At 36.9% G+C, this 13987-nt stretch overlaps 1 protein-coding gene across 17 annotated transcripts in view; it reads left to right on the plus strand.

The window, feature by feature from the left end:
- KRIT1 (KRIT1 ankyrin repeat containing) overlaps nucleotides 1-13987 on the plus strand; it is a 46178-nt gene that overhangs the window by 27872 nt on the left and 4319 nt on the right. For all 17 annotated transcript variants that reach the window (XM_073009131.1, XM_038004606.2, XM_038004600.2 and 14 more), the window contains 3 exons: nucleotides 3411-3577; nucleotides 4207-4294; nucleotides 4775-4981. In XM_073009131.1, coding sequence (XP_072865232.1) covers nucleotides 3411-3577; nucleotides 4207-4294; nucleotides 4775-4981 — 462 coding nt within the window. The remainder of the gene's footprint in view (nucleotides 1-3410; nucleotides 3578-4206; nucleotides 4295-4774; nucleotides 4982-13987) is intronic.

Raw genomic sequence — 13987 nt, forward strand, 5'->3', positions numbered from 1 at the left:
TAGTGAGACCCTGTCTCTACAAAAAAGTTTCTTTTTTTGTTTTAAATAGCCTGGCATGGTGGCACACACCTGTAGTCCTAGCTACTCGAGAGTGAGACGGGAGGATCACTTGAACCCAGGAGTTCAGGGTTACAGTTAGTTATGATCATCCACTGCACTCTAGGCTGGATGAAAGAGCAAGACCCTGTCTGTAAATAAAATAGGTCGAAGGACTTGAATATATAAGTAGTGAACAAACACATGAAAAGATATTCAGCATCATTAGTTATTAGGGAAATGCAAATTAAAACCTCAATGAGAAACCACACCCACTAGGATGACTATAAAAAACAGAAAATGAGTTGGTAAAAATGTAGAGAAATTGGAACCCTGGTACATTGCAGGTGGGAATGTAAAATTGTGCAGCCACTGTGGAAAACAGTGGTTCTTCAAAAATCTAAAACTGGAATTACCATATGATCCAGCAATTCCACTCCTAGATATATGCCTGAAATAATTGAAAACAAGAATTCAAACATATTTTTATGTCACTGCAGCATTATTCATAATAACCAAAAAGGTAGAGGCACCCTAAGTGCCCATTAACAGATGAGTGGACAAACAAAATGTGGTCTATATGTACAAATAGAGTAATTAAGGAATGAAGTTGTGATATATGTGACAACATGAGTGAACCTTGAAAACATACTGAATAAGCCAGACACAAAAGAACAAATATTTAACTCTACTTTAGTAATCTAGAATAGGCAAAGGCATAAAGGGGAAAAATAGATTGGAGGTTATCAGAGGTGCTGGGCTGGGGGAGGGGAGGGAAGTTCTTACCAGTTAACAGACTTTCTCTTTGGGGTGATATAAACTACATGGAACTAGATAGTAGTGACGGTAGCACAACGTTGTGAACATAATTAATGCCACTGAATCTCACACTTAAAAATGGTTCAAATGACAAATGTTATATCTGTTTTACCCTATAACTTAAAAAAAGTATGATATCTATAAAATTGCACATAATCTAAGTATACTCAGTCTGCCTTCTCGTCCCAAGTAATATTTTAATAGTTCACTGGTAGAGAAAAGGAGCACTAATGATAATACTTGGATGATAAATAAATTGCATAATTTTAAAATAAAGGAGACTCAAGTAAAAAGGAAGCAAGGTTTAGTAAGTTCTTATGGTAAACCAGAATGTCATGATAATCTGGTAAAGCAGTTGTGTTCTTTCACTTATTAGTTAAGAAATTCCTGTTTGTACCATCTGAAAAACAGAATTACACGTATTGTTTAGCATCATCCTTTTAGGATGAAAACATCCTGATTTCATTAGAAATGAAAAAATGGAGACTAAAACTCCTTGAACATGGTATTGGGAATTGTAACTGTTATTATCTACTCATATTCTTCAAATATACGATGTCAGTTTTTATTAGAAAACATGCTTTCATTCAGTATTTTTCCATTTTATTTTGAGAAATTTGAAAAGCCATAGGCATATTAAAAAGTAATACAGTTTACACCATTTACCATTCATTAGATCACTAGTTGTTAACAATTTGCTTTACTGTATTTACTTTCTTTGTGAATAATTTTAAAGTGAGTTGCAGGTGTCATTCCTACATATTTTGGCATGCATCTTCTAAGAATAAGGACATCTCTACCTATCACAATAACATTTCCAACCTAATAAAATTAATAATTCCATAATTACATAATATCTGATTCAAATTCAGATTTTTCCCAGTTGTTTCAAAATACTTGTATACCTCCCCACCCCAGGATCTAGTCAAGGCTCATGCTTTATATTTGGATGTCTTTTTAGTCTCTTTTAATCTAAAACAGTCCCCTTCATTTTTTTCCCATGAAATGTTTTTTTACTATTGCATACAGTGTTTTGAGATAGAAAAATAGTATTATTTCAGGTAATGTTGTAAAAATAATTTATTTTATTTTATTATTATTTTTTTAGACAGAGTCTCTCTCTGTCACCCAGGCTGGAGTGCAGTGGCGCAATTTCGGCTCACTGCAAGCACTACCTCCCAGGTTCAGACCATTCTCCTGCCTCAGCCTCCCCAGTAGCTGGGACTACAGGTGCCTGCCACCACGCCTGGCTGATTTTTTGTATTTTTAGTAGAGACGGGGTTTCACCGTGTTAGCCAGGATGGTCTCAATCTCCTGGCCTCATGATCCGCCCGCCTCAGCCTCCCGAAGCGCTAGGATTGCGGGCATGAGCCACTGCGCCTGGCCGCAAAAATCATTTTTATTCAAGCTTGGGATCATTGTGAATTGTATTTGGAAATACTTTAAGTATTTATTCAGAAACTTTATAACTGGTGACTGTGTACAAGTAGGAATGCATTCTGTAGGCCAGGAGTTCTCAATCTTTATTAATCTTATTGGATAAACTTTAAAGTTTTTAAAATTAAAAAAAAAAAAAAAAAAAAGATCTAGGCCAGGCACAGTGGCTAACACCTGTAATCCCAACACTTTGGGAGGCTAGGGTGAGAGCACTGCTTGAGCCCAGCCTAGGCAACATGGCAAGACCTTCTGTCTTCAAAAAATTTAAAAATTAGCCAGGTGTGGTGGTGCACACCTCTTGTCCCAGCTACTCGGGAGGCTAAGGCAGGTAGATAGCTTGAGCCCAGGAGGTCGAGGCTGCAGTAGGCCATGTTCACGCCACTGCACTCCAGCCTGGCTGGCAGAGCAAGACCCTATCTCAAAAAACAAAACAAACATTTACTCTTCTTGAATATTATTAATATTTGAAAGTACATAGTCTTTTTAGTCAAAATTTAAAATGTCTTACAACAAAAAATGCATTTGTCCTTTTGAAATTAAGATACTTCCTTTTATCTTCTTTGAAGTCCACTACTGTATTGTTTGAAGCACAGTTAATAGAAAAATGTTTCAGTAATACAAAAATTTAGGTAAAATTTTGCTAAAAATTATCCATATTTATAAACTGATGATATTTCTTAGACAACCAGGTTAGCAAACTATAGCTTATAGCCATATTTTGCCAGTTTTTGTATACCTCACAAGCTAAGTTTTTTTGTTTTTTGATTGTTAAAAAAATCAAAAGAACAGTATTTCCTGTCATGCGAAATTGTTCGAAATTGGTATTTCAGTGTTCCTACATAAAGTTTTATTAGAACACTGCTATACCCATTTGTTGATGTATCACCTGTGGCTTTCTTTGTGCTACAGTGCCAGAGTTGATTAGTTGCAACAGCAATTATATAGCTTCCAAAGCTTAAAATACTACTCTCTGGGCCTTAACAAAAAAATGTTTGCCAACCTTTGCTTAACAGCTCATTTATATACAAATGTGTAGTTTTTGCTTTTGCCATATTAAATTGTTCATTTGTAAAAAGAAATTGTAGCCTAATAACCAAATTATACTTTTTTCTCTCAAGATTGAAGACCCGCTAGCTATTCTTATTCTCTTTGATGAAGCCAGATATAATTTATTGAAGGGCTTTTATACAGCTCCTGATGCTAAGTTGATAACATTGGCAAGTCTGCTTTTGCAAATAGTCTATGGAAATTATGAGAGTAAAAAACACAAGCAAGGTTTCCTAAAGTAAGTATTTAATATTATGCATGGTCTTGTGCTATGGTCAAGATTCTGTTTAACCAAGAAAGTTTAAAAATGTTATTAGAAAATATTTATACATTACATTGGTTTGGAATTAAATAATATAAGATGTAGAATGAGAAAAGAAAACATTATAGTAAAGCATTCTTAAAGTTACATTCTCCAAATGTACTTTTCTTATATTTGACTATAGTTTGATACACTTTATATTTTATCTTTTTTTATGCTTAAATAAGTTCACTAAAACCTGACTTGAATAAGTAGTAAAAAATTTTATAAGCCAGATGTACTTAAGAATCCCACCATAAAAACTGGTTTTATGTTCAGTCTTTGAGAGAAAACACTGAGGTTTTAAGCATATCTGAATTTGGTTATTGTGGTTTTCAATTTTCAAAAATAGTTTCTGGTTATTGAAAGAAGAAACATTTATCTAAATTGATAATATGAGATTTGTGGCTTTTTGCTTAACATTTTTAGAGTTTTCTGATATTTTACAGCAAAGTATTTTTCAGCTTAAAAATTACGTTACTGAAAGCCAGTTGTAACAGAATGATTACTATACTTTAGCTACTAAAGATGATTTATTTAAAGGATGTTGGTATGTGTGCTTACAGTGAAGAAAATCTAAAATCTATCGTACCTGTTACCAAACTGAAAAGTAAGGCACCTCACTGGACAAATCGCATACTTCATGAATACAAGGTAAGCTGTTTAATAGAAATGAAGATGCTTTATAGGCTAGTTGAAACTTTGTTAGTGTTATTAATATTTTAAACATAGGTAGATTAAATTTATAGTTCTGAAATTAAAAATGTATCTTCTAGTTCACAATGCTTGAAATTGAAAGTAGCAAGGTATTTTTATTTTTAGTAATATATAATCTTTTACTGAATTCCTTCTGCATGCCGAATACTGTGGTAAGGACTAAAGATAAAAATTTGAAATAATACACTATCCATGCCCGTGAAGCAATTAAAACCCAATAGCGTAGACAATATTTTTAGACCTCGATTTTTTTTTAATATTAACATTGCAAGAGAAAAAGTATTCCTGATATAATGTGCCATAATTTTATTCTTTAGGGGCAGTCTTGATTTTAGAAACTGCTTAGTTGATCTATTTGGATTATCAATGGTACATTTTCCTTTCATATCTCTTATTTTTAATTTACTTTGTTTTTAGAATCTCAGTACAAGTGAAGGTGTCAGTAAAGAAATGCATCACCTTCAGCGCATGTTCTTACAGAATTGCTGGGAAATTCCTACTTATGGAGCAGCATTTTTCACAGGACAGATATTTACAAAGGCAAGCCCCAGCAATCATAAAGTCATCCCTGTGTATGTAGGAGTGAATATAAAAGGACTTCATCTCCTCAACATGGAAACTAAGGTAGATTTTCAGCTTTTTTTTCACAAATCATGTCATATAATACCTGAAACAACAGTACTAACCTACATGAAGAATTTAGAAATGGCATATATACAAGACTGTTCATCGCAACTCATTCATTACATAAGATGAAGGGGGACACTAAATCACTGTTAGTAAGGGGTAATATTATATTACATTTCTGCTTTGGAATACCCTTCAGCCATAAAAAGGAATAAAGAGTATTTTTGTGTAGAATAATCTGCAATAGATATATTTAGTGAAAAAACAAGGTGCTGAACAATATGTAATATGCTGCCTACTCTTGGTATTAAAATGGGAGGAAATGAGGCTGATCTTTACATAAATACATATTGCTTGTGTATGCATAAAATATTTCTTGAAGCCTTTAGAGAAGGGAACCAGTTAACTAGGAATAAAAGTAAGGAGGGAAACTTTTCATTACATACCTATCTAGTTCAGGCCACTATAACAAAGCCCGATAGACTGATTGGCTTATGAATAACAGAAGTTTATTTCTCACAGTTCTGGAAACTGGAAGTCTGAGATCAGTGCGCTAGTGGGGTTGGATTCTAGTGAGAGGGTTTTTCTGGGTTGGAGACTGCTGACATCTCCTTGTAGCCTCATATGGCAGAAAGAATGAGGGAGTTGTCTTGGGGTCCCTTTTATAAAGGCGTGAATCCCATTCATGAGGGCCCTGCTCTCGTAAATTATGACATAATTACTTCTCAAAGGCTCTACCTCCCGATACCATCACACTAGGGGTTAGGATTTCAACATACCGATTTTGGGAGGCAGGGCACAAACATTCAGTCCATAACAAGGCCATTTTGCAACTTCACTCTGTGATTATGTTGCCTGTTTAAAACATTTGTTAGGTTAATTGAAAAAGACATGAAAAAAATATTATATGTGACACAAGGGCTTCACTTTGAAGAATTATAATTAGTACAAGAACCTTTTGGGGAGCAGGATGAAGTATGGAAGGGATTGAATATCCACTGGAATACTTCAGAGCTTCTTTATTGTTTTTTACATTTAAAAATTTTTTGATTTGTGTATTTATTTTTTGAGAGAGGGTCTCACTCTCTTCCCTAGGCTGGGGTTCAGTGGTGCAGTCATAGCTCACTGCAGCTTTGAACTCATGGACTCAAGCAGTCCTCCTACCTCAGCCTCCTGAGTAGCTGGGACTACAGGCACATAACACCATGCCTGGCTTTTTTTTTTTTTTTTTTTTCCCCCAGAGACGGGATCTTGTTATGTTGCCCAGTTTGGTCTCAAACTCCTGGCCTCAAGTGATCCTCTTGCCTCAGCTTCCCAAAGTGCTGGGATTACAAGCATGAACCACTGGGCCCCACTCATTTTTTAAATTGATACATAGTAGTTGTACATATTTATGAGGTACATTTCATATTTTGATGCATGCATACAATAAATAAATAATGATCAAATCAGGGTAATTAGGAAATTCACCTCAAATATTTATCATTTCTTTGTATTGGGAACATTTCAACTCATCTCTTGTAGCTATTTTGAAATATACAATAGATTATTAACTATAGTCACACTACTGTACTATGAAACACCACAGCTTATTCATTCTATCTAACTGTATGTTTGTACCCATTAACTGACCCTCTCCCTATTCCTTCCTACGCTACCCTTCCCAGCTCTGGTAATCGTCATTCTACTCTCTACCTCCGTGACATCAACGTTTCACGTATATGAGAACATAGGATATTTGACTTTCTGTGCCTGGCTTATTTCACTTAACAAAATGACCCCCAGTTCCATTCATGTTGTTGCAAATGACAGGATTTCATTCTTTTTTATGGCTGAATAATATTTCATTGTGCACACATACCACATTTTCTTTATTCATTCATCTGCTGGTAGACACTTAGGTTGATTCCATATATTTCCTATTGTGAATAGTGCTGCGGTCAACATGGGGTTGCAGGATCCCACTGATTTCCTTTCCTTTGGAAGAATACTCAGTAGTGAGATTGCTAGTTCATATGGTAGTTTTATTTTAGTTTTTGAGAAACCTCTACACTGTTTTCCATAATGGCTCTATACTAGTTTATATTCCCACTAACTCCATATAAAAGTTCCCTTCTCTCTGCATCCTCACCAGCATTTGTTATGTTTTTGTCATTTTGATAATAGTCATTCTAACTGGGGTGGGATGAAATGTCATTATGGTTTTGACTTGAACTTCCCTGATGATTACTCATGGTGAGCATTTTTAAATATACTTCTTGGCCATTTGTATGTCTTCTTTTGAGAAATGTTTATTCTAATCATTGCCCACTTTATAATGGGATATGTTCTTTTGCTGTTGAATTGTTTGATTTCCTTGTAAATTTTGGATATTAGTCCCTAGTCTAATGAACACTTTGAAAATATTTTCTTCCATTCACCACATTGTCTCTTCGCTCTGTTGATTGTTAACATTAACTGTGCAGAAGCTTAATAGTTTAAATAGCCCCATTTGTCTGTTTTTGTTTTTGTTGCCTATGCTTTTGAAGTCTTTGCCTAGACCAATGTCCAAAAGCATTTGCCTTATGTTTTCTTCTACTAGTTTTATAGGTTCAGGTCTTACATTTAGGTTTTTTATCCATATTGACTTGATTTCTGTATATGGTGAGAGATGAGTCTAGTTTTATTCTTGTGCATGTGGGTATCCAATTTTTCCAGCACCATTTATTGAATAGGGTGTTTTTTCCCCAATGTTTGTTCCTGGTACCTTTGTTGAAAATGAGTTGGCTGTAAATACATGGATTTATTTCTGGGTTCTCTGTTCCATTGGGATCTGTATTTACAATAATATCATGCTGTTTGGTTACTGTAGGTTTGTGTAGTTTATTTTTTGAAATTAGGTAGTGTGATGCCTCCAGCTTTGTTCTCTTTTTCTCACGATTGGTTTGGCTATTTGGAATATTTTGTTATTCCAAATGAATTTTAGAATTTTGTTTTATTTCTGTAAAGCATGTCATTGGTATTTCAATAAAGATTGCATTGAATTACTTGATTGCTTTGGGTAATACTGCTGTTTTATTTTTTATTTATTTATTTTGAGACAGAGTCTTGCTTCATCGCCCAGGCTGGAGTGCAGTGGCATGATCTCAGCTCACTGCAACCTCCATCTCCTGGGTTCAAGCAATTTTCCTGCCTAAGCCTCCCAAGTAGCTAGGATTACAGGCTTGCACCACCATGCCCAGCTAAGTTTTTTGTTTGTTTGTTTGTTTTGTTTTGGTTTTTTTGGTATTTTTAGTAGAGACAGGGCTTCACCATGTTGGCTAAGCTGGTCTTGAATTTCTGACCTCAGGTGATCCATCCACCTCGGCCTCCCAGAGTGGTGGGATTACAGGCATGAGCCACCGCGCCTGGTCTATATTGCTATTTTAACAATATTAACTCTTCCAATCCATGAGCATGGATATCTTTCCAATTTTTGGTGTCCTCTTGAATTTCTTTCATCAGTGTTTTGTAGTTTTAGTTACAGAGGTCTTCCACTTTTTTAGTTAGATTTATTCTCAGGTATTTAATTTTTTTTAGTAGCTATAGTAAATGAGAGTGCTTTCTTGATTTCTTTTTCAGCTGGTTCATTATTGGTGTATAGAAATGCTAGTCATTTCTGTATGTGAATTTTGTGTCCTGCAACTTTATTGAATTTGTTTTATCAGTTCCATTAGCTTTTTGGTAGAGTCTAGGTCTTTCTGTATATAAGATCATGTCATCTGCAGAGAGGGACAGTTTGACTTCCTGTTTACCAATTTATATGGCTTTTATTTCTTTCTCTTGCCTGATGCTCTGTCTAGGACTTCCAGTACTTCCAGTACTGCATTGATTATGAGTAGTTGAGGCCGGGTGCGGTGGCTGATGCCTGTAATCCCAGCACTTTGGGAGGCCGAGGTGGGTGGATCACGAGGTCAGGAGATCGAGACCATCCTGGCTAACACGGTGAAACCCCGTCTCTACTAAAAATACAAAAAAATTAGCCGGGCGTGGTGGCGGGCGCCTGTCCCAGCTACTTGGGAGGCTGAGGCAGGAGAATGGTGTGAACCTGGGAGGCAGAGCTTGCAGTGAGCCGAGATTGTGCCACTGCACTCCAGCCTGGGCGACAGAGCAAGGCTCTGAGTAGTTGAAAGTGGGGTATCCTTGTCTTATTCTAGTTCTTATAAGAAAGGCTTTCAGCTTTTCCCCTTTCAGTATGATATTAGCTGTGGGTTTGTCATATATGGCCTTTATTGATAGAAGTATGTTCCTTCTATGTGAATTCGCTGAGAGTTTTTTTTTTCATCATGAAAGGATCTTGAACTTCATGAAGTTCTTTTTTTGCACTTATTGAAACTATTGTATGGTTTTTGTCCTTCATTCTATTGATTGTATCACATTTATTAATTTGCATATGTTGAATCATCCTTGCCTCCCAGGCATAAATCCCATTTGATCATGGTGTGTTATCTTTTTGATGTGTTGTTGGACTCAGTTTGGTAGTATTTTGTGGATGATTTTTGCATCTGTGTTTATCATGACTGCTGGACTCTTGTTTTCTTTTTTTTGTTGTGTCCTTGTCTGGTTTTGTTGTTGAAATGATGCTGGCCTCATTGAATGAGTTAGGAAGAATCCTCTTCAGTTTTTTGGGCCATTTTGAGAAAATTGGTATTAGTTCTTCATTATAGGTTTGGTAGAATTTAGCGGTGAAGTTACCTGGTTTCTGTTTGTTGAGAGACTTTTTGTTTCCAATTCAACCTCATTACCAAGAATTTATCTGTTGAGGTTTTCTTTTCCTTACTGGTTCAATATCGGTAGGTTGTCTGTGTCGAGGAATTTGTCTTTTTCCTCTAGGTTTTCTAATTTGTTAGCCTATCATTCATTGGTCCTAACGATACTTTATTATTTCTGTGGTCTCAGTTATAATGTCTCTTTTATCATTTATGATTTTGTGTATTTGGATTTTCTTTTCCTCTTGGTTAGTCTACCTAACAGTTTACTCATTTTGTCTTTTTGAAGAACCAACTTTTCATTTTGTTGATCCTTTGTAATTTTTTTTTCTTTTTTCTTTTTTAGTCTTTCTTCCTTTTAGTTCTGGTCTGATCTTATTTCTTTCCTTCTGCTAATTTCAGGGTTGGTTTTTTTCTTGCTTTTCTAGTTCCTTGAGGTGCATCGTTAAGTGTTTGAGATCTTCCTACTTTTTTGCCATAGATGTTTATTGCAGTAAACTTCCCTCTTACACTGCTTTTGCTATATCCCTTAGGTTTTGGTATATGGTGTTTCATTTTCATTGCATTTGAGAAATTTATTTCCTTCTTAATTTTTTAAATGACCCAATGGTCATTCAGTAGCGTGTTGTTTAATTTCCATTTATTTGTACAGTTTCCAAAATTTCTTTTGTCGTTGATTTATAGTTTTATTTCATTGTGATCTAAGATACTTTTACAAAATTTATTGGGACTTGTTTTTTGGCCTAACAGATGGTCTGTCCTGGAGAATGTGTGTTCTGCAGCTGATGGATGAAATGTTTTGTAAATGTCTGTTAGATCCATTTATTTATTTGTTTGTTTGTTTATATTTTTTTAGAGACAGAGTCCTGCTCTGTCACCTAGGCTGGAGTACAGGGAGCAATCTCAGCTCACTGTAAAACCTATGTCTCCTGGGTTCAAGCTATTCCCCTGCCTTAGCCTCTTGAGTAGCTGGGATTACAGGCATGTGCCACTACACCTGGCTAATTTTTGTATTTTTAGTAGAGATGGGGTTGTTGCCCAGGCTGGTCTCAAACTCCTGGCCTCAGGTGATCCATCCACTTTGGCCTCCCAAAGTGCTGGGATTACAGGCGTGAGTCACTGCACCTGGCTGTTAGATCCATTTAGTCTAAAGTGCAGTTTAAATCCAGTGTTTCTTTGTTAATGTCTTTTGATCCATTCAGTGTTGAGAGTAGGGTGTTGAATTCCCCAACTATTATTGTATTGGAGTCTGTCTTTCCCTTTAGATCTAATAACAATGGCAAAAATCGCAGTTACTTTTGCACCAACCTAATATAAAGCCTTTTTTTTTTAACTTTTGGCATTTTAAATATATCATGCTAGGCTCTTCTGGCCTGTAGTTTCTTCTGAGAAATCTGTTGTTTGTTTGATGGCAATGTCCTTATATGTGACCTGATGCATTTCTTTTATGGTTTTTAGAATTCTCTTGTTGTCTTTGAGTTTTGACAGTTTGACTATAACATGCCTTGGGAAAGACCTTTTTAGGTCAGATCTGCTTGGGTATATTTGATGTCTACATCTCTTATAAGACTTAGGGGTTTTCAGCTATTGTCTTTCTCCATTTCTTCTCCTTCTAAAATCTCAGAATTCAAATGTTTGGTCACTTTATGGTGCCCTCACATGTCACATTGGCTTTCTTCATTTTTTTTATTTCTTTTCTTTTCTTTTCTTTTCTTTTCTTTTCTTTCTTGTCTGCCTGGGTTAAGATACCTTCAGGTTTACAAATTCTTTATTCTGCTTGATCTAGTGTATTGTTGAAGCTCTCAGTTGTGCTTTTTATTTCATTTATTGAGTTCTTCCATTCTAGGATTATATACTTTTGTTATCTTATATATCTTAGATCACACTGAGTTTCTTTAATATTATTTTGATTTTTTTATTAGGCTTTTAAAAATTTTGGGGGAGGATCTGTTACTGAAGAATTATTGTTTTCCTTTGAAGGTGTCATGTTTTCTTGCTTCTCAATGTTTTTTGTATCCTTATGTTTATATCTGTACATCTGATGTCACTTCTTCCTATTTTATGCCTTGGCTTTTGTAAGGAAAGACTTTTTCCTATAGATGTAGCTATAGAGTTGGTTGGATACGGTGCTTTGGCTTTGATTCTGGGTGAGTGCAGTAGTATAGTCTCCATATGATTTCTTCAGCTTTAATGAGCATTAGTTGTGTCTGTGAGTCCCTCAGTGGCTTAGACTGTGGTTGTTAATGAAGGCTGTAGTAGGCTTTTCTGGGGACTGTGACTCCAGGCAGGCCAGTGCCTCAGGCACTAGTAGTTGTGCCAGTCAGCAGGGGATGCCTTTCCTCAGGCCCCTAGATAGTGCATGTAGGCACCAGCAGGCATAGGCAGAGCATAACAATCCTTAAGCCCCCAGATGACATGTACAGACACCAACAGCAGGCGGAACAGGCCTGTCATCAGGCCCTCTGATGGTGTGTGCAGACAATGGCAGCAGCATGCTAGTTGAGTCAGTCCTCAGGCCCTTAGATGCTTAGGCACAGTTGACAGTGGCAGTGGGCAGGGCTTATCCTCAGGACCCTAGACAATGTGTGCTGGTGGCAGTGGTGGGCATGGCAGGCTTGTCTCCAAGCCCACCTCTGGTGTTTGCAGGTGCTGGTGGCAGGCAGGTGGGTTGACCTCCTGGCACTATGTGCACAGGTGACAGCAGCGGTAGGTGGGTCAGACCCTTTTCAATCCCACTTTAGAGCTCTTCAGTTAGAAGTTAGTGTATGGTGCTCCTTTGTCTAACCATAAGTCATTATAAAATACAGGTTTATCAATTATTTTTTAGCATATTTAACACATTTAAATGGGATGAACAGCTTTTTAGTTTATAATAGGAAGCTAATAAAAATCAAATCTAATTTGTTTTGTTTTTTGAGACAGAGTCTTGCTCTGTCACCCAGGCTGGACTGCAGTGGTGTGATCTTGGCTCACTACAACCTCTGCCTCCTAGGTTCAAGCAGTCCTCCCACCTTAGCCTCTCAAGTAGCTGGGCTTACAAGCATGAACTACCATGCCCACCTAATTTTTGTGTTTTTAGTAGAGACAGGGTTTCATCATGTTTACCAGGCTGGTCTCAAACTTCTGACCTCAAGTGATCCACCTTCCTCGTAATTTGTTAATTAAGATTTGTTAAGAATAGACCAAATCGGTTAAAGTAATAAGCTTATGCATTTTTTAAAGGCATTTAGATTAGGAAATTTCATCGTAGTTGTTATTTTCCTCATGTTTATGTGTCCTTTTGTTTTTTTGTTTTTTGTTTTTTTTTGAGATGAGTTTCGCTCTTGTTGCTCAAGCTGGAATGCAATGGTGCGATCTTGGCTCACTGCAACCTCTGCCTCTGGGGTTCAAGTGATTCTCCTGCCTCAGCCTCCCAACTAGATGGGATTACAGGCATGTGCTACCATGCCTGGCTGATTTTGTATTTTAAGTAGAGAGGGGGGTTTCTCCATGTTGGTCAGGCTGGTCTTGAACTCCTGACCTCAGGGTATCCGACCATCTCGGCCTCCCAAAGTGCTAGGATTACAGGCATGAGCCACCGTGCTCACCCCTTTATGTGTCTTAATAGGTCTTTATAATCACATAACTTCCTGAAATATCCCAGTCATAGTTTAGTCATTTTATATTAATTTTCAGGGTCATCTTTAAGGGCAACAGTTACTTTGATAGATATATGTGTGAATGGAGATAAACTATCTAGGAACATAGGGTGGAATAGGGTCTGAGTTTAGTAATTGACCTGGAGCTTAATTGCTTGAAGTCTCTTCTAGCAGGGGTCCCCAACCCCCAGACCATGGACTGGTACTGGTCCATGGCCTGTAAGGAACTGTGCCACACAGCAGGAGATGAACAGCAAGCGAAGCTTCATCTATATTTACAGCCACTCCCTATCACTTGCATTACCATCTGAGCTTTGCCTCCTGTCAGATCATTGGTGGCATTACATTCTCATAGGAACATGAACCCTCTTGTGAATTGCGCATGCAAGGGATCTCGGTTGCATGCCCGTTAGGAGAGTGTAATGCCTGATGATCTGTCACTGTCTTCCATCACTCCCAGATGGGACCATCTAGTTGCAGGAAAACAAGCTCAGGGCTCCCAGTGATGTTACGTTATGGTGAGTTGTATATTTCATTACATATTACAATATAATAGTAATAGAAATAAAGCATACTATAAATGAAATGCGCTTGAATCATCCCAAAACCATCCCCCACACCCCTGTCTGTGAAAAAAT

Source organism: Chlorocebus sabaeus, chromosome 21, assembly GCF_047675955.1.
Source record: "Chlorocebus sabaeus isolate Y175 chromosome 21, mChlSab1.0.hap1, whole genome shotgun sequence".
Taxonomy (NCBI): Eukaryota; Metazoa; Chordata; class Mammalia; order Primates; family Cercopithecidae; genus Chlorocebus; species Chlorocebus sabaeus.